Source organism: Corvus hawaiiensis, chromosome 39 (assembly GCF_020740725.1).
Source record: "Corvus hawaiiensis isolate bCorHaw1 chromosome 39, bCorHaw1.pri.cur, whole genome shotgun sequence".
NCBI classification, from domain to species: Eukaryota; Metazoa; Chordata; class Aves; order Passeriformes; family Corvidae; genus Corvus; species Corvus hawaiiensis.
The window spans coordinates 16,858-36,681 of record NC_063251.1 but is presented as its reverse complement, the minus strand read 5'-3'; the positions used below and the strand labels follow the sequence as shown (position 1 = coordinate 36,681).

Genomic DNA, 19,824 nt, shown 5'->3' with positions numbered 1-19,824 from the left:
CCCCCAAACCCCCCGGGACCCCCAAATCTCCCGGCACCCCAAACTCCGTGACCTCCAAACTCCGCAACTCCCAAGCTCTGCGGCTCCCAAATTCCGGGACCCCCCCCTAACACCCGCTAACCCTCTGAAACCCTGGACCCCCCCCAAAACTCCCCGGTCAGTGTCCGGCTCGGCCAATGGGCGCCAGGACCTGGCGGTGCCGCTCTCGGCCACGCCCCCGGCCACGCCCCCATCAAACACTGCCTGGACACGCCCATTCCCTACAAACCACGCCCATTCCCTACAAACCACGCCCATTCCCCACAAACCACGCCCCTTTCCCGCCCAGGCCACGCCCAGGCCACGCCGCTTTTTCGCACCTGTGGGGGCGGGGCCACAGCGGGTTCGGCAGCCGCGGGTGAGCGGGAACGGGGGGGGGGCCGGGATTTTGGGGAGTTTTGGGGGGAATTCATGGATTTTGGGGGATGAGAGGGGGTTTGAGAGGTTTGGGAGTTACCACGAGGGGATCTGGGGGGGTTTTGGGGTTGGAGGCGGGACAGGGATGGGGTTGGGCAGGGGCGAAGCCCGGCCAGGGCCAAAGTCCGTCCTTTTGGGGGGGGGGTGGGACTGGGACCCCTGGGGACCCTCAGGACCCACCCCAAAGACCCCAAAACGCTCTGGGGACCCCCTCGAGCCCTCCCGGACCCACTGGGACATCTCGAGACCCCCCTTGAGGCCCCCAAATCGCTCTTACCCCCTCAGACCCTCCTGAAACTCCCCCCGGGACTCTCCTGAGACCCCCCGGCCCCCCGGGCCCTTCCCCACCCCCCCAGGACTCCCGGGATCCGCTGGGACTCCCCCCGACCCCCGATGGAGACCCTCAGGCGCTGCTTCCGTGCACGGGTAAAGCCCCCATCCCAAAATCGGGCGGTCCAGGACCCCCCCAAAGGGACCCCAACTTCGGGGACCCCGCAAAGCCCCCCCGGGCCCCCTGACCGCGGGCGCAGCCCCCCGGGGGGGGTCCCGTGTCCTATTCCCGGCACAGGGACCCCCGGGGGGAGAACGAGGAGGAGGAGGAGGCGGAGCCAACGGTGCAGCTGCCCCGCCCCCGGCCCCGCCCCAGGCCCCGCCCCAGGCGCAAGCCACGCCCCCAGCCACGCCTCTGGCTCCACCCCTTGGCCACTCTGGCCCTGGGTTCAGCCACCGCCTTCCTGCTGGGTACGGACCACCGAGTGACCCCCAGTGACCACCCAGTGACCGCACAGTGACTCCCATTTACCACGCAGTGATCCCCCGAGTGACCCCCAGTGACCCTCAGAGACGTCCAGTGACCCCCAGTGAGCCCCCCACTGACTCCCAGTGAGCGCCAGTGATCCCCGAGTGACCCCCAGTGACCCTCAGAGACGTCCAGTGACCCCCAGTGACCCCCCACTGACTCCCAGTGACCCCCAGTGACCCCCAGTGATCCCCGAGTGACTCCCAGTGACCCTCAGAGACGTCCAGTGACCCCCAGTGAGCCCCCCACTGACCCCAGTGACCCCCAGTGACCCCCGAGTGACCCCCAGTGACCCTCAGAGACGTCCAGTGACCTCCAGTGAGCCCCCCACTGACTCCCAGTGACCCCCAGTGATCCCCGAGTGACCCCCAGTGACCCTCAGAGACGTCCAGTGACCCCCAGTGACCCCCAGTGAGCGCCAGTGACCCCCAGTGAGCCCCAGTGATCCCTGAGTGACCACCCAGTGATCCTCAGAGACATCCAGTGACCCCCAGTGAGCCCCCCACTGACTCCTAGTGACCCCCAGTGAGCCCTCCCAGTGTCCCCCCGTGTCCCCAGGTGACCCCCCAAGTGACCCCCCCACCCGAGGACCCTCCGAGTGACCCCCACTGACCGCCATGACCGCTCATTGCCCCAGCCCCTCCCCCTGTGACCCCACCCCTCTGTGACCCCGCCCCCAGGGCTGTTGGTGGCTGGGATTGGCCACGCCCCGTGTGGGGGCGGGGCTGCAGGGGCGGGGCCTCTGGCTGGAGGCTCCACCCCCGATGGTGTTTGGGGCGGGGCCAGCGCAGAGGCTCCGCCCCCCCGGCCCCGCCTGCGGGAGCTGCTGCGGCGCCACCTGGTGGAGGAGCGGGTGGAGGCCTGGGTACGGTGAGTGACCACTGACCATTACTGACCCCTGACCGTTACTGACCACTGACCGCCCTGTCACCACCTGAGTCCTCCTTGGGTGCTGTGAGTGACCACTGACCACTGACCGTATGCGACCCCCTGTGACCCTTTGTGACCCCCGCTGTGACCGTTGACCCCTGCCCGCTGACCGCTGTGCCCCTGTCCGCAGGGAGGTCAGCGCGGGGCCGCACGGGGCGGGTTCGGGGCGTGGCCGGGCTTTGGCCCAATCGGTGCTGAGCGCCCTGGCGGAGGCGGGGCTGACCCAGGCCTGGAGCCGTCCGCAGCCCCTCCCCCTCCCGATAAGGTAATGGGGGGGTCTGGGGGTCATTCGGGCGGCCTGGGGGGTCATGGGGGGTTCAGGGGGTCAAAAGTCCCTGGGGTCATTTGGGGTGGTCAGAGCTCATTGGGTGACCCTGGCCCTGTGACCTTTGACCCCAGGGGCGAGGTGACCCTGCGCTGGGTGGGGCCGGAGGGGGATGAGCTCGAGCGGCTCCCCCTTGACCCCGACGCTTTCTGCGCCTGGAGCGCCCCCGGCAACGCCACGGTGAGCGCTGACCCCTGACCCCTGACCCCCGACCGCTGACCACTGATGACCACTGACCGCTGACCCGCAGGGGGGGCTGGTTTACGGCCACTATGGCCGCCCCCAGGACCTGGCTCAGCTGCGGGCCCGGGGGGTCTCAGCCAGGGGTCACCTGATGCTGCTGCGGCTGGGGAGGGGCAGCCCTGCCCAGAAGGTGAGACCCTCAGACTGGGGGGGCTGTGAGGGGGAGACCCCAACCCTAAAGTTGAGCCCCCAAATTTGGCGGCGGAGGGGCGGATTTGGGTCCCCGATGTCCCCAATGTCCCCCCCCGCAGGTGGCGGCCGCAGCGGGGGCAGGGGCCGTGGGGGTCCTGCTGTACCCGGACCCCCAGGACACGGCCGGACCTGGGGGGGGTCCTGGGCTGGGGGGGGACACGGCTGTGACCGTCCACGTGAGTAGGGGAGGCTGGGGGAATATTGGGGGGTCTGGGGTGGACATTGGGAGATCTCGGGGGGTCTGAGGGGTTGGGGGTGGACATCGGGGATTCCGAGGGGCTGGGGGGACATTGGGGGGACATTGGGGGGGACATTGGGTTCCTGGGGGGTCCTGAGGGGGACACTGGGGGAAAAAATCGGGAATTCCAGAGGGCTGGGAGGACATTGGGGGGTCTGGGGGAGCCTAGGGGGATTTGGGGAGGATTTGGGGGGATTCCAGGGCGCTGGGGTCAGTTTTGGGGGTGGGAGAGGTCTCTGAGGGTCTTGGGGTCAGATCTGGGGGTTCTGGGGGAATTTGGGGGGAGCTGGGCGGGGGTTGGGGGCTCGGAGGAGCCTGGGGGTGATTGGGGGGTCCGGGGGGGTCTGGAGGGGGGTAATTTGGGGAGGGGTCGGGGTCTGATGTGTTCCCACAGGTGCAGGAGGGGCCGGGGGACCCCTTCAGCCGGGGGTTCCCCTCCTTCAGCGGCCGCGTTCCCCCCGGGACCCCCCCGGGGTCGCCCCCGATCCCCGTCCACCCCCGTGAGCGCCGGCACGGCCGCGCGGCTGCTGCGGTACAGGAGACTCCTCCTCAGATCTGGGACCCGCAAATCTGGGACCCCTCCCCAAAATCTGGGACCCCCCTCGAACCTGAAACCTCCCCCAGATCCCCCCCGACCCATCTCCCCCATCATTTCAGCGTTTTGGGGTTCCCAACCCCCCCAGCCCATCTCCCCCTCCCCATTTCAGGGTCCTGGGGGGTCCCCGAGCCCCCCCGCACTGGATCCCGCCCGGGCGGGGCCTGGGGGGGGTCCCTGCGGTTCCTGCCCGGCCCGGGGGAGCGGCGGCTGCAGCTGAGCGTGGGCGGGGGGACGCAGCCCGGGACCCTCACCAGCGTCTTCGGGGCCCTGCGGGGGCGGCTCGAGCCCGGTGAGGGGCGGGGGCCGAATGGGGGGGTGGTCACCTGGGTGTGGTCATTTGCGATGTGGCCAAACTGGGCGTGGTCACCTGGGTGTGGTCATTTGGGGTGTGGCCAAACTGGGTGTGGTCATTTGGGATGTGGCATAACTGGGTGTGGTCATTTGGGTGTGGTCATTTGGGATGTGGCCAAACTGGGTGTGGTCATTTGGGTGTGGTCATTTGGGATGTGGCCAATGCAGGGTCATTGTGGGGCGTGGTCAGAGTGGTCACAACATGGGCGTGGTCATGGGGAGGGGCGGGGCCAGAGGAGGGCGAGGCAATGGCGATAATGGAGGTGGATGGGCGTGGCTGAACTGGGTGTGGTCATTTGGGTGTGGTCATTTGGGGTGTGGCTAAACGGGGTGTGGTCCGTGGGGGTGTGGTGGGGAAAGAAATGGGCGGGGCCAAAGGGTGGGACAGGTGCTTGGGTGTGGCCAGAGGGGGCGTGGCCTCCCTGATGCTGGCCCCGCCCAGACTGTTACGTCATCGTGGGGGCGCGCCGCGATTCGCTGGGGCCGGGGGCGGCGGCCTCGGGCGTGGGCACCGCCCTCCTGCTGGAGCTCGCCTGGTTCTTCGCCGCCATTGGCCGAGAGGGTGAGGGGGCGTGGCTGGGCGGGGCTGGGGCAGGGCCGGGGCGGGGCTGGGGCTCTCCAGTTTGGGTAGGGGGGCTGAAATTGGGGAATTTGGGGTCCTGGGGAGTTATGGGGGATCCCAAATTGAGGGGGGGACTCCGAGGGTGTCCCCAGGGTGGGGGGAGGGGGAATCAATGTGGAGGGGGCCCAAATGGGGGGGTCATGGGGGGGGGAGGGGATTTCCCTGCGTTTCCTGGGTGTCCCCCACTTTTGGTGGGGGTCTCCCTCACCTCCGAGTGATCCCCGGACCCCTCTGGGACCCCCCCCGGACCCCTCCCCCAGGGTTCCAGCTCCGCCGGACACTGCTCTTCGTCAGCTGGGATGGTGGCGAGTTTGGACATTTGGGGGCAACCGAGTGGCTCGAGGTGACCGCGACTCCCTCCGATGACCCCGTGGTGGCCTCAGTGGCCTCAGTGACCCCCCCAATGACCCCTCCGGCCCCCCCAGGGCTACCCCGACCTCCTTCACACCAAAGTCGCCGCCTACATCAGCCTGGACCAGGCAGTGCTGGGTGCGCCCCTCCCCCTCCCACAGCCTGCATTTGGGGGGGGGGGGGGGTGTGTGTCTCCGCCCCTCCCCCACTCCGCTGACCCCACTGACCTCTCCCCTCCCCCACCCAGGGGCCGAGCGGTTCGTGGTCAGGACCAGCCCCACCCTGGTCAATCTCATCGAGAGCGCCCTGGAGCAGGTGGGGGAGGGGCGGGGGCAGGGGTGGGGGAAGAGCGGGCTGTGGGGGAGGGGCCGCCCCCCCAATCACCCCGGACACCCCCCACACCCCAAAAAAAGGTGGAGAGCCCGAACGAGGCCGGGAAAAGCCTCCTGGAGCAGCTGACGCGGCCGGGCCGGGTCTGGGAGAGCGACGTGTGAGTGAGGACACCGGGGACACCGCGGACACCCGTGTCCCACCCCCCGTGTCCCTCTGTCCCACCCCTGTCCCCCCCCATGTCCCCGCAGGGTCCGCCCCTTGTCTCCTGACTGCGGCGCTTTTCCCTTCACGGCCGCCGCGGGGGTCCCGGCGCTGGAGCTCGGCTTCGATGAGGTGGGACCCCCGAGTGTCCCCGAGTGTCCCCGAGTGTCCCTGTGCCACCCCTGTGTCCCCCTGTCCCCCGCAGGCCGTGCCCGGTGGCTCCCGTGCGGCGCTGGGGACCCGCGAGGACACCCTGGGGCGCCTGGGGGGGCGGCTGCGGGGGCGGCTGCCCGCCGTGGCCCGGGCAGTGGCCGCGGTGGCCGCCCAGCTCCTGCTGCGCCTGGGCCACGACCCCCGGCTGCCCCTGGACCCTGGTGCGCTCGGGGATGAGCTGGTCCGGCAGCTGGCCCCGCTCCAGGTCAGACCAGTACAGACCAGTATGGCACTGGGAGGGCACTGGGAGGGTGCTGGGGGACACTGGGGCACGTGGGGTGGCACTGGGGGTTCACTGCTGTCCCACCTGGTGCCTCTCTGGGTCAGACCAGTATGAACCAGTCCATCCCAGTACAACCCAGTATAACCCAGTATAACCAGTCCGTCCCAGTACAACGGTTCCGCCCCGGCAGGCGCGGGGCCTGTCCCTGCAGTGCCTGTCCTCGGCCAGGGGGGGCGTGGTGCGCGCGGCGGCCTCGCTCCGTCGCGACATGTCGGGATCCGACAGCTCCAACGAGCGCCTCAACCGCGGCTTCAATGCGCGGCTCATGGCCGTGAGTGTCCCCTCTGTCACCTGTGCCACCCCTCTGTCCCCTCCGTGTCACCTGTCGCGGGTGTGTCACCCGCGGCACACCTGGCACTGTCACCTGTCCCCATCCCTGCCCCCTCCCGGTCCCCCTGTGTCCCTTCCCTCTCCCTGTGTCCCCTCCCCGACCGTGTCCCCTCCTGTCCCCCCATCCCTGATGCCCCCATTGTCCCCATGTCCCTCCCTGTCCCGCTGACCCTGTCCCCTCCCTGTCCCCATCCCCTCCTGTCCCCCTGACCGTGTCCCTCCCCTGTCCCCCGACCATGTCCCCTCCTGTCCCCCCAGGCCGAGGCGTCGCTGCTGTCCCCGTTCGTGTCCCCGCTGGTCACCCCGTTCCGCCATGTCCTGCTGGGCCGGGGGGGTCACACGCTGCCCGCGCTGGTGGCCGAGCTGGGGACAGCGGGGACACGCAGGGACAGTGCCCGCCTGCGCCTGGCACTGCTGGCCTGGACCCTGCGCGGCACGGCCGGAGCGCTGGCCGGGGACAGCTGGGACTGCGGGGACCTTGGGGACAGGGGCGGCCTCGGGGACAACGGGGACTGCGGGGACATGGGGGGGAGTGGGGACATCGGGGACCACGGGGGCGTTGGGGACTTCGGGGACAGGGAGGGCTTTGGGGACAGCTGGGGTGGCCTTGGGGACATTGGGGACAGCAGGGACCGGGAGGACACGTGGGATTATGGGGACACCTGGGAGCGGGGTGGCCCTTGGGACAGCAAAGGGGACCTTGGGGACAGCGGGAGCCACGGGGACACTCGGGATCGGGGCGGTCCTTGGTGACACCCGGGACTGTGGGGAGAAAAGGGACCCTTGGGGCCGATGGGGACACCGGGGAGCTCGGTGGTGGCCTTGGGGACACCTTGGGGACAGCGGGGGGCACGGCCCCACCCCCCCATTTGCATTGGCTGCGTTTATTGGCTGCCGCCCGGAATTGGGGACAGAAAGGTTCAATAAAAGCACCGGAGGCCCCACCCAGTGGTGGCCACGCCCACCCAACCACGGCCACGCTGGCACCACCCATTCGTGATTGGACCACGCCCGTTGGTGACCACGCCCTCGCAGGCTCCGCCCCCTGGATCGCCCCCATCCAGGCCCCGCCCATCGGGTCATTGGCAGGCGGCGCCATATTGGAATGGCAGCCATGTTGGAATGGCAGCCATATTGGAATGGCAGCCATGTTGGAATGGCGGCCATGTTGGAATGGCAGCCATATTGGAATGGTGGCGATGTTGGAATGGCAGCCATATTGGAATGGCGGCCATGTTGGAATGGCAGCCATGTTGGAATGGCAGCCATATTGGAATGGCGGCCATGTTGGAATGGCAGCCATGTTGGAATGGCAGCCATGTTGGAATGGCAGCCATATTGGAATGGCGGCCATGTTGGAATGGCGGCCATGTTGGAATGGCGGCCATGTTGGAATGGCAGCCATATTGGAATGGCGGCCATGTTGGAATGGCGGCCATGTTGGAATGGCAGCCATATTGGAATGGCAGCCATATTGGAATGGCGGCCATGTTGGAATGGCAGCCAGGTTGGAATGGCAGCCATATTGGATTGGCAGCCATGTTGGAATGGCAGCCATATTGGATTGGTGGCCATATTGTCCTGGCAGCCATAATGGAACAGTGCCCATATTGGAGCAGCAGCCATATTGTCCTGGCAGCCGTATTGTCCTGGTGGCCATCTTGGAATGACAGCCATGTTGGAATGGCAGCCATATTGTCCTGGTGGCCATATTTTCCCAGCAGCCATCTTCCTCCCCCAGCCAGCTGAGTCCCTTAGTGCCAGTCCCTGGCAGCCATCTTGCCGTGGGCGGGGCCGGGGGCGGTGTCAGCACTGGGGGTCCCCTTTGGGGGGGCTCCGCAGGCTCTGGGCGCCCTCCAGGATCATCTGCTGGTGCCCGGCCAGCGTCACCCCCATGCGCAGCAGGTCCCTGGGGGGACACACGGGGGTCACCGTGGGGTCCCTGCGCCCCCCACAGTCCCCCAAAAGCCTCCCCACCCCCTCCCTCGCTGCGGCTCCAGCCCTGCCCCCCACCACCCCCCACCATCTGTGCCCCCCAGCCCCCCGTACTCGCTGCGCAGCCGCGGCAGCAGCTCCAGCCCGGTGACGCCCGCGCTGCAGAACGGCTCCTCGTACCCGCCCAGCCCCAGGCCCCGCAGCCACTCCCCCACCGAGGGCCCGGGGGGGGCCGCGGGGGCGGGCCCGGGGGAAGTGGGCCCGGGGGCGCCGCGCTGCTCCAGGCAGGCCGGGGAGGAGCTGCGGGGACAGAGGGGGGGTCAGAGCCACGTCTTGGGGACACCCTTCCCTGAAGTCCGGTGTCCTGGCACCCCCCCCCACGAACTCAGGTGCTCCGTGCCAGCCCCGCCCACCCCACAACCCCAACCCCAAAAAAGCCCTGGTACCCCGAGACCCTCCCAGTGGACCCCAGCGTCCAGCGCCCCCCAGGTGTGTCCTCCCCGCCCCCCCGCTCCCAGCTCACCCGTGGGGGTCCGGGGGGGCCACGCGGAGGCTCTCGGGGCGCCGGATGAGGCGGTCGAGGGCGCGGACGATGTGGGGGAAGGTGGGGCGGGCGCTGCGCTCACGCTGCCAGCAGTCCAGCATCAGGCGGTGCAGGGGCGGGGGACAGCGGGGCGGGGGCGGCAGCCGGTAGTCCTGCTCGATGGCATTGATCACCTGGGGACAGGTGAGGGGACAGGTGAGGGGGGACAGTGACAATTGTCCTGCTCGAAGGCCTTGATCACCTGGGGACAGGTGAGGAGGATTTGGGGGAATTTGGGGATTTTGGGAAGGTCTGGGGGACCCAGATTTTGGGGTCACTCCTGTGCTGGTTGGACACGTCCCCGAATGGCAGCACCTTGTCGTGTCCTGGGTTTTGGGGGAAATTTGGGAGAACTTAGGGATTTTGGGAGGAGTTGGGTGCATTTGGGGATTTTGGGGAAATTTGGGGGTTTTGGGGAGGGCCGGGGGATCCCGGATTTCGGGGTGACTCACGTCCTGGTTGGACATGTCCCAGTAGGGCCGCTCCCCGAAGCTCAGCACCTCCCACATGACGATCCCGTAGCTCCAGGCGTCGCTGGCCGAGGTGAAGGTGCGGAACGCGATGGCTTCGGGGGCTGTCCAGCGGATCGGGATCTTCCCGCCCTGGCTCGGGGGGACGGGGGGGTCAGGGGGACCCCAAAACCCCCCAGGAAACCCCAAACTCCCCTGGGAAACCCCAAACCCCCCCTGGTGGCCTCAAATGTCCAGGGGGGCAGGTGACACAAAACCATGAGACCCCAAAAACCACCTAAATCCACCCAAACCCCCCCCTAAAACCACCCACACCTCCCCAAATTCAGCAGGGACAGGTGGGACACCAGTGAGGCCCCAAAACCCACCCAAATCCCCCCAAACCCTGGTCCTGAGGGGGTCCCGGGATCTCACCAGGGAGCTGGTGTAGGTGGGGTCGCTGTCCCTGTCCCCGTCCAGCGCCCGGGACAGGCCGAAGTCGGACACTTTGCAGACCAGGTGAGCGTCCACCAGGATGTTCCGGGCGGCCAAATCCCGGTGGACAAAGCCGGCCTCGGCCAGGTAGCGCATCCCAGCCGCGATCCCGCGCAGCATGGCCACCAGCTGGAGCGGGGACAGCGTCCCCTCCCGGCCCTGGGGACAAGGGGACACCGTGGGGACACGGCAGGGACACGGCGCGGACACCACAGACCGTGGCCGTGAGCTGGAGCAGGGACAGGGTCCCCTGGGGGGGGACATCACACGTCCACAACGTCCCCAATGTCCCCAAATGTCCCCAATGTCCCCAACGTCCCCGATGTCCCCAGTGCCCCCAGTGTCCCCAATGTCCCCAGTATGTCCCCAATGTCCCCAACGTCCCCGATGTCCCCAGTGCCCCCAGTGTCCCCAATGTCCCCAATATGTCCCCAATGTCCCCAACGTCCCCGATGTCCCCAGTGCCCCCAGTGTCCCCAATGTCCCCAATGTCCCCGATGTCCCCGATGTCCCCAATGTCCCCGATGTCCCCAATGTCCCCAATATGCCCCCAAGCCCCCTGATGTCCCCAATGTCCCCGATGTCCTCGATGTCCCCAGCCCTGTCCCCACCCTGAGGAAGGCGTCCAGGGCGCCGTGCAGCAGGAACTCGGTGACGATCATGGCCGGGGGCCCCGCGCTGACCACTCCGCGCAGCCGGACCACGTTGGGGTGGCGGAACTGCCCCATGCGCGCGGCCTCGCGCAGGAACTCCCGGCGCTGCCGCTCGCCCGCGCCCCCCTTGAGGGTCTTCACGGCCACCTCGGCCTCGGGCTGGCCCGGCAGGGACAGGCGGCCGCGCCACACCTCGCCGAATTCGCCTGGGGGACCCCGAAATCCCGATAATTCCAGCCAAAAACCACCCAGAAACCAAATAAACCCACCCAAACCCCCCTAAAGACCCCTAAACATCCCTAACACCACCCACACCTCCCTGAATTCTCCTGCGGGACCCCAAAGTCCTGATAAATCCACTCAAAAACCACCCAGGAAAGGTGAGATACTCGTGAGACTCCTAAATCCCATAAAAACCACCCCAAAACCTCCCCAAATTCGCTGAAATCCACCCAAAACGCCACCCGAATTCAGCTGGGACAGGTGGGACACCTGCGAGACCCCAAAATCCCCCGATATCGCCCCTGAACAGCTCCCGGGGTGCCCCCGGGTGCCACCTGCGCCGATGACCTCCTCGATGGTGACGCAGGTGACGTCGATCTCCTGCGCGAAGTCCCTCAGGGCCACCTCGGGGTCCTCGTAGGTCAGGGGGTCGATGTAGAGCTTCCCGCCTGGCGGGGGACAGCGGGGTCACCCGGGGTCACCAGGGTCACCCGGGGTCACCTGGGTCATTTGGGGTCAGCTGAGTGGCGCGGGGTCACCTGAGGTCACCTGGAGTCACCCCGGGTCATTTGGGGTCATCTGGGGCCACTTGGGATCACCCGGGGTCACCCTGGGGTCACTTGGGGTCATCTGGGGTCACCTGGAGTCACCCGCTGCCACCCCCCACCCCCGTGGAGACACCGGGGGACTTTTGGGGACATCTGGGGACATTTTAGGGTCCCGCTTACCGAGCCCCCCAGGGGTGGGGCCGGGGCCGCGTCGCTGCTTCTCTGCCCGGAGCCGCCACCGCCTGCGGGGATGGGGGGGACACGGGCATGGGGACCCCCCCAGGGACCCCAAATCCACCTCAGAGATCCCCCAAATCCACCCCAGAGATCCCCAAGTCCACCCCAAACCCCTCCAGCCCCCTCAGGAGACCCCCAAACCCCCCAAATTCCCCCCAACCCCCCCAAATCCACTCCCAAACCCTCCCCAAGCCACTCAAGAGACCCCAAAAACCCCGCAAAACCCCCCTAAATCCACCCCAAATCCCCCCAGGAGACCCCGAAACCCCAAATCCCCCCAGAGTCACCCTGGGATTCCCCCAGACCCCTCTGAACCCCCTCAAATTCCCCCAAAACCCTTCCTGGGACCCCTCAAATGCCCCCCCAACCCCCCCCGAGAGACCCCCTGGACCCATTTGGGACCCCCAGGACCCCCCCCAATTCTCCCTAAACCCCTCAGGATCCCTCAGGACCCCCCCGAGCCCCCCCAGGCCCCCCCTCACCTGAGGCCGGCCAGGGCCCCCCCCAGCAAGGCCAGCACCAGGAGCCCCCCCAGGGCAGCGGCTCCGGCCACGACGCCCCCGGGACCCCCCCGGGACCCCTCTGCGGGAAAAGGGGCGGTCAGGGGGGGCTCGGGGTCGTTTTGGGGGGATTTGGGGTATTTTCGGGGTGTTCCGGGGTATTTTTGGGGGGGGGGGGGGTTTGGGGGCATCAAAGGGTTCGGGGGGGGGGTCTCGGGAATTCGGGGGTCTTGGGGAGTTTTAGGGGCGGGTTTGCGGTTTTTTGGGGGGGTTGGGATATTTTGGGGTGTTTTGGGGGTATTTTTGGGTTTTTTTCGGGTGGTTTTGAGGTATTTTTGGGGTATTCTGAGGTGTTTTGGGGCCTCGCTGCTGCCGGGGCACTCACGATGGGGGCATTTGGGGGTGGTATGGGGGTTTTGGGGTATTTTTGGGGTGTTTTGGGGTCTCACCACTGCCCGGGGCGCTCACAGTGGTCTCAGGGGGATTTGGGGTATTTTGGGGTGGGTTTAGGGTATTTTGGGGTATTTTTTGGGGGGTGTTTTGGGGTCTCACCACTGCCCGGGGCGCTCACGGTGGTCTTGGGGGATTTGGGGTATTTTGGGGTGAGTTTAGGGTATTTGGGGGGGATTTTGGGGTCTTTTGGGGTATTTTGGGGTATTTTGGGGTGTTTTGGGGGTGTTTTGGGGTGTTTTGGGGTCTCACCACTGCCCGGGGCACTCACGGTGGTCTCGGGCCCGAAGTCGCCGTAGCCGCCCTCGGAGCGGGCGCGGACCCTGACCCCATAGAGGCCCCCCCGGCGCAGCCCCCCAGCTCCGCCCGCGGCCGCGGCACCTTCAGGAACTGGGGGGGCCCCTCCCCGCCCCCCAACTGCGGGGGTCAGGAACCTCCTGAAAACCCCAAATCCCCCCCTAAAACAACCCCAAAAAACTCCAAACCCCCGCCAAAAAAAAACCTAAAACCCCAAATGCCCCCCCAAAACAACCCCAAAAAACTCCAAACCCCACCCCAAAACACCCTAAAACCCCAAATCCCACCCCAAAAAAACCCAAAAAACCCCAGACGCCCCCCCAAAAACCCCTAAAACCCCCAAATCCCACCCAAAAAAACCCAAAAAAACCCAGATCCCCCCCAAAACCCCCTAAAAACCCCAAATCCCCCCCCCAAAAAACCCCAGGAATCCTCAAATTCTCCCAAACTCTCCCCCGACCCCTCAGAACCTCCCGAAATCCCCCACGACCCCAAAATGCCCCCAAATTCCCCCCAGACCACCCGAAATCGCCCCCCAAGCCCCCTCCCCACCTTCTCGTAGTACTTGACCTCGTAGTCCAGCACGGGGGGGCCGGGGGGGCCCCCGGGGGGGGCTGGGCCAGGCCAGAGTGACCCCCCCAGGACCCCCCCCGACCCGGACCACGTCGGACACGGGGGGCGGCACTGGGGGGGGGGGGTTGGGTTTATTTTGGGGTTTTTTGGGGGTTTTTGGGGGAATTTAGGGCTCTTCCCGGGTGGGTTTTGGGGTTTATTGGGGGGGTTTAGGGGTCCCTGGGGGAGTTTGGGGGGGTCCCGGGAGGTTTGGGGGGATTTTGGGGGTTCCAGGGCAGGTTTTTGGGGTGTTCCCAGGGATTTTGGGATTCCTGGAGGGGTTGGAGATTTTTTGGGATTCCAGGCAGTTTTTGGGGGTGTCTCAGGGTTTTTGGAGCTCCCAGGTGGGGTTTTTTGGGGGTCCTGAGCAGGTTTTTGGGATGTTTTTGGGGTGGTTTCGGGTTTTTTTGGGGTCTCACCGTCAGCCCCCGGCCGTGACGTTGATCTCGGCGCGGGGGGCTCGGGGGGGGCCCGGGGGGGTGACCCCGCTGCGGGCGCTGACCCTGAAGCTGTAGGTGACCCTCGGCCGCAGCCCGGCCACGCTGACGGCGGGGGGTCCGCAGCCCCTGGGGGGGGGGCGCCCAGGCCAGGGGCCCGCAGGGCCCGCACGAGGGGGGGGGTCCCGCGGGGGGGGGGGGCACGCCCGGCACCCCCACGTGGTACCGCAGGTCCGGCCGGTCCCCCCCGGCCCGCGGGGGCTCCAGGATAGCCGGACAGCTGACCCGTTCACATGGGCGACCAGGGCGCGGGGGGGCCGAGGGGGGGCTGGAGGGGAGAAAAGGGGGGGAGGTCAGGGGCGAATCGTCCGTGGGACCCCCCCAAATTCCCCCCTGGAACCCCCCAAATTCCCCCCTCGGACCCCCAGAAACCCAGCCAGGATCCCCCAAATGCCCCCTCCGGTGCTCCCCAAATCCCCCCCTCAAATCCTCACCAAGATCCCCCCTCAAATTCCCCCCCCAGGACCCCCCAAATCCTCCCAGGACCCCTCAGGTTTCCCCCCAAAATGCCCCTATAAGACCCCGCCCCAATTCCCCCCAGGAGTCCCCTAAAACGCCCCCAGAAACCTCCCCAAAAACCCCCAAAATTCCCCCAAATCCCAGCCAAGAACCCCCCAAATCCCCCCAGATCCCCCCAGCACCGGAGCAGCGATCCGGGGGTCCCTCTCCGGGGGCTCGGAAGAATCCGGGGCGGCAGGGACAGGAGGGGGCTCCGGGGGAGGGGGCTTCGCTCTGGGGGGGGCAGGGCTGGCACCGACCCCCCCCCGGCTCCGCCTTGAACGTCTCGGGGGGACAGGCTGGGGACAGAGGGGGGAGACACACGGAGGGGTCACCGGGAACACCCCAGGACCCCCAAACACCCCAAAACACCCTCGAACACCCCAAAACCACCCCAAGAACCCCTCAAACACTGCAAACACCCCAAAACCACCCCTCTAAACACCCCAAGCCAGCCCCAAAACCCCTCAAACACCCCAAATCACCCCAAACCTCACACCGACGCCCCCCGCCCTTGCTGGGCTCCATCCCCGCCCTGCACACGCAGCCCAGGCCGGGGGCTCGGCCCAGCGTCCATCCTCCAGCACCCCAAACACCCTAAAACCCCCTCAAACACCCCCAAAACGCCTCAAAACCTCTCAAACACCCCCAAAGCACCCCTCAAACATGTCCCGAACACCCCAAAACACCTCAAAACCCCCTCAAACACCCCAAAAAAGGCACCCCAGGCCCAGGTCGCGGCCTAGTGCCCATCCCGCACCCCAAACACCCCAAAACCACCCAAAAAATACCCCAAACACCCCAAAACCACCACAAAAATCCCTCAGACGCCCCAAGCGCCCCGTAACTCACGCCGACACCCCCGCGCCCTCGCTGGGTTCCATCCCCGCCCCGCAGACGCAGCCCAGCGCGGGGGGCTCGGCCCAGCGCCCGTCCTCCCGGCAGTACATCAGCGGCACCCCCTCCGCGGCCGGCACCGCTCCGGCCACGCAGGCCCCCGGCCACGGGGGCCACCAGCTCGGCGGGGACGGTGGCCGGGAAGCGGGCGAGGCGCGCGGTGGCCGCGGGGCAGCGGCGGAAGAAGAGGAGCGCACGGACAGCAGCGCCATGCAGGCGCCCAGGTCCTGGAAGGCCACGTAGAAGCCGGCGCGGCTCAGCGGGCCCAGCCGCAGGACCTTGCGGTTGACCCGGCCCTGCGGCCCCCTCGGGCCACCCCCGGGCCGCGCCAGGTGCTCGGCCGCCACCGTGTCCACCTTGACGTAGGGGGTTCTCCATCCAGGGCGGCGACGTGGCCGTGGCGGTGTCGGCGTCCGACTCGTGGTAGAAGACCCCGAAGGTCTCCTTGCAGGGCCGGGCGGGCCCGGGGGGGCTGCGGGGCCGGCGGGGGGGGGCGCAGGGCGGGAGGGGGTGGGGAGGGGGAGCTGGGGTGGTTGCCATGGAGATCGAGGGGTTTGGGTCGTTGCCATGAAGATCGGGGTCCGTGGGGTTGTTGCCATGGAGACTGAGGTCATCGGGGTCATTGTCATGGAGATAGTGGTCCTCAGGGTCGTTGCCATGGAGATCGAGGTCATCAGGGTCGTTGCCATGGAGATCAGGGTCCGTGGGGTCGTTGCCATGGAGACTGAGGTCATCGGGGTCATTGCTAAGGGGACTGTGGTCGTTGGGGTGGTTGCCATGGAGATCAATGTCTTTGGGGTTGTTGCCATGGAGATTGTGGTCTTTGGGGTCGTTGCTTTGGAGACGGAGGGCATCAGGGTGGTTGCCATGGAGATGAAGGCTGTGGACGCCATTGCCACGGAGACCGAGGTGGTTGTCAGGATCGTTGCCATGGAGATTGGGGGGTTTGGGGTTGTTGCCGTGGAGACCGCCGTTGTCAAGGGCATCGCTGTTGCCAGGGGCGGGTCCGGGGGCGTGTCCAGGTGTGTCCCCAGGTGTGTCATTGTCCCCAGGTGTCCCCCGTGTCCTGCCCAAGCTGTCCCTGTCCCTGTCCTGTGTCCCCCGTGTCCCCCGTGTCCTGCCCAGGCTGTCCCTGTCCCTGTCCCTGTCCTGTGTCCCCCGTGTCCCCCGTGTCCCCCGTGTCCTGCCCAGGCTGTCCCTGTCCCTGTCGCTGTCCCTGTCCCGTGTCCCTCGTGTTCCCCGTGTCCTGCCCAGGCTGTCCCAGTCCCTGTCCTGTGTCCCCCGTGTCCCCCGTGTCCTGCCCAGGCTGTCCCTGTCCCTGTCCCTGTCCTGTGTCCCCCGTGTCCCCCGTGTCCTGCCCAGGCTGTCCCTGTCCCTGTCCCTGTCCTGTGTCCCCCGTGTCCCCCGTGTCCCCCGTGTCCTGCCCAGGCTGTCCCTGTCCCTGTCCCTGTCCCTGTCCTGTGTCCCCCGTGTCCCCCGTGTCCCCCGTGTCCTGCCCAGGCTGTCCCTGTCCCTGTCCCTGTCCTGTGTCCCCCGTGTCCCCCGTGTCCCCCGTGTCCTGCCCAGGCTGTCCCTGTCCCTGTCCCTGTCCTGTGTCCCCCGTGTCCCCCGTGTCCCCCGTGTCCTGCCCAGGCTGTCACACGCCATCACGGTGAAGCGGATCTCGGCCAGCACCGTGGTGGCCGCGCCGCGGGGGACCCAGCGGGACCGGAGCCAGCTGTTCTGGGGGGGAGGGTCCCGGCCGGGCTGGGGGGGGTCCCGCCCGTTCGGGGGGGCCCCGGGCCGGCCCCGCCCCGAGCAAACCTCGAAGGTGCGAACGGCCCCGCCCAGCTCCGCGTCCAGCGCGCTCAGCTCCTCCCACTGCGGGGACATTGGGGACAGGGGGGACAGCGGGGGGACGGGGGGGACAGCGGGGGACATTGGGGGACATTGGGGGACAGGGGGGACATTGGGGGACATTGGGGACAGGGGGGACATTGGGGACAGCGGGGGGACAGGGGGACATTGGGGACAGCGGGGACAGGGGTACATTGGGGACAGGGGGGACAGGGGGACATTGGGGACAGGGGGGGACATTGAGGACAGGGGGGGACAGGGGGGACAGGGGGGACATTGGGGACAGCGGGGACAGGGGTACATTGGGGACAGTGGGGGGACAGGGGGACATTGGGGACAGGGGGGACAGGGGTACATTGGGGACAGCGGGGGGACAGGGGGACATTGGGGACAGGGGGGACATTGGGGACAGGGGGGACATTGGGGACAGGGGGGACGGGGGGACATTGGGGACAGCGGGGACAGGGGTACATTGGAGACGGGGGGGACATTGGGGACAGGGGGGACAGGGGGACATTGGGGACAGCGGGGGGACAGCGGGGGACACAGAACAGCGACATCAGGGGGACAGCGGGGACAGGAACAGGGGGACACGGGGTTGTGGGGGACACGGGGGACACGGGGGGACACGGGGGGACACGGGGGACAGGGGGCACAGAGGGGACACGGGGGACACGGGATGGGGGGACATGGAGGGGACACAGTGACCAGAGGGACGGGGAGGACACGGGGGACACGGGAGGTGAGCGCGGTGGTGACCTCCTGTCCCTCCCCCGTGTCCCCCCCGTGTCCCTCCTGTCCCTCCCCCGTGTCCCCCCGTGTCCCCCCGTGTCCCTCCTGTCCCTCCCCCGTGTCCCCCCGTGTCCCCCCGTGTCCCTCCTGTCCCTCCCCCGTGTCCCCCCGTGTCCCCCGTGGCGCACCTGCCCCTCCCCCTGCGGGTGGACAGTCCAGTGCAGGTCACTCGTCTCCAGCCGCGTGTCCAGCAGCGTCTCTGGCGGGGGGCGGGGGGGGGGGTCAAACACCCGGGACCCCCCGGGACCCCAAATTCCCTCCCCAGTGACCCCAAACCCATCCCGGGGGACTCAGGTGTCTGCGCCCCCCCCCCCATTCCAGGGGTCTTTGAAGCCCCCAAAGGGTCCCGAGGGTCCCTGAAGTCCCCAAATCCCGGAATTCCCGGAACCTCCCCCATCCCGGGGGTCCCGAGGGTCCCATTCCCCAATCCCGGGGGTTCCGAGGGTTCCTGAAGTCCCCAAATCCCGGAATTCCCGGAACTTCCCCAATCCCGGGGGTGCCGGGGTCCCTGTCCCCCATCCTGGGGGTCCCGGGGTCCCTGTGCCCTATCCCGGGGGTCCCGGGGTCCCTGTGCCCTATCCCGGGGGTCCCGGGGTCCCTTTCCCCAATCCCGGTGGTCCCGAGGGTCCCATTCCCCCATCCCGGGGGTCCCAGGGGTCCCTGTCCCCCATCCCGGGGGTCCCGGGGGTCCCATTCCCCAATCCCGGGGGTGTCACTCACCCTCCTCCGCCAGCCCCAGGGGGACCCAGAGCCAGAACAGCCACAGCCCCATGGCCGGGGGGCCCCGAAATCCGGGGGGGTCCCAAAAACTCTCAGGAGATCCCAAAAATCCCCGGAGGGGGGGGGGGTCCCAAAAATCCGAGGTTCAGAAATCCTGGGGAGATCCCAAAAACCCCTGAGGGTCTCAGGAACGCGGGGGGATCCCAAAAATCCAGAGGGTCCCAAAAACTCCTGGAGGGTGCCAAAATCTCCTGGGGGGTCCCCAAAAATCCAGAGGGTCCAAAAAACTCCCGGAGGGTCCCAAAATCTCCTGGGAGATCCCCAAAAAATTCAGGAGGGTCCCAAAAACTCCCGGAGGGTCCCAAAATCTCCTGGGAGATCCCCAAAAAATTCAGGAGGGTCCCAAAAACTCCCGGAGGGTCCCAAAATCTCCTGGGGGATCCCCAAAAAATTCAGGAGGGTCCCAAAAACTCCCGGAGGGTCCCAAAATCTCTTTGGGGGGGACCCCAGAAGCTCCCGGAGGTCCCAAAAATCCTTTGAGGTTCCCAAAAACTCCCAGGAAATCAGGAGGGTCCCAAAAACACTTGGGGGGACCCCAGAAACTCCCGGAGGGTCCCAAAAAATCCGCGGAGACCCAAAAATCTGGGAGGGTCTCGGGAATTCGGGGGGATCCCAAAAATCCAGAGGGTCCCGAAAGCTCCCGGAGGGTCCCAAAATCTCTCGGAGGGGTCCCAGGGATTTGGGGTTCCCAGATTTCGGTGTTTCCCGCGGTCCGGGGGGTCCCGGCCGTTTTTGGGGCGCTTCGGGCGCGTTCGGGGTCGGTGGCGGCCGCCCCTCCCCCGCGGGGGTCGCGGGGGTCGCGGGGGGGGCCCCGCCCCTCCCCCCCCACAGGAAAGGCGCCTTTGTTCCCGCACTTCCAGGGAGGGGCCGCAGGATGCGGGGGGGACTGGGAGGGACTGGGAGGCACTGGGAGAGACTGGGGGGGCTAAAGGGGGCACTGGGAGGGACTGGGGGGGCTAAAGGGGGCACTGGAAGGGACTGGGGGGGACCTAAAGGGGGACTGGGAGGGACTGGGAGAGACTGGGGGGGGGACTGGGGGGGATAAAATGGAACTGGGGATAACTGGGAGCCACTGGGA

General features: G+C 67.5%; 2 protein-coding genes across 2 annotated transcripts; one reads left to right on the top strand and one right to left on the bottom strand.

The window, feature by feature from the left end:
• The first annotated feature begins 90 nt into the window (after positions 1 to 90).
• Positions 91 to 8,059, top strand: TFR2 (transferrin receptor 2). Its single transcript, XM_048290378.1, has 19 exons — positions 91 to 397; positions 813 to 882; positions 987 to 1,197; positions 1,936 to 2,125; positions 2,316 to 2,450; positions 2,585 to 2,690; positions 2,761 to 2,883; positions 3,005 to 3,121; positions 3,578 to 4,070; positions 4,575 to 4,694; positions 5,015 to 5,097; positions 5,180 to 5,243; positions 5,353 to 5,420; positions 5,519 to 5,595; positions 5,687 to 5,771; positions 5,845 to 6,057; positions 6,266 to 6,406; positions 6,724 to 7,023; positions 8,054 to 8,059. The coding sequence occupies exons 1-19, from the start codon at positions 177 to 179 to the stop codon at positions 8,057 to 8,059; spliced, it is 2,823 nt and encodes a 940-aa protein (XP_048146335.1). The 5' UTR covers positions 91 to 176.
• On the bottom strand, positions 7,330 to 19,594 carry EPHB4 (EPH receptor B4). Its single transcript, XM_048290377.1, is given in 23 exon segments — positions 7,330 to 8,374; positions 8,515 to 8,700; positions 8,924 to 9,117; positions 9,436 to 9,585; positions 9,868 to 10,086; positions 10,539 to 10,786; positions 11,138 to 11,251; positions 11,531 to 11,592; positions 12,070 to 12,169; positions 12,790 to 12,894; positions 12,897 to 12,954; positions 13,387 to 13,452; positions 13,454 to 13,518; positions 13,866 to 14,022; positions 14,025 to 14,211; positions 14,585 to 14,740; positions 15,294 to 15,439; positions 15,441 to 15,527; positions 15,530 to 15,706; positions 15,708 to 15,807; positions 16,969 to 17,198; positions 18,095 to 18,165; positions 18,687 to 19,594. Coding segments are annotated over 23 exon segments (3,033 nt in total). The 5' UTR covers positions 18,739 to 19,594; the 3' UTR covers positions 7,330 to 8,271.
• Positions 19,595 to 19,824: the final 230 nt, after the last annotated feature.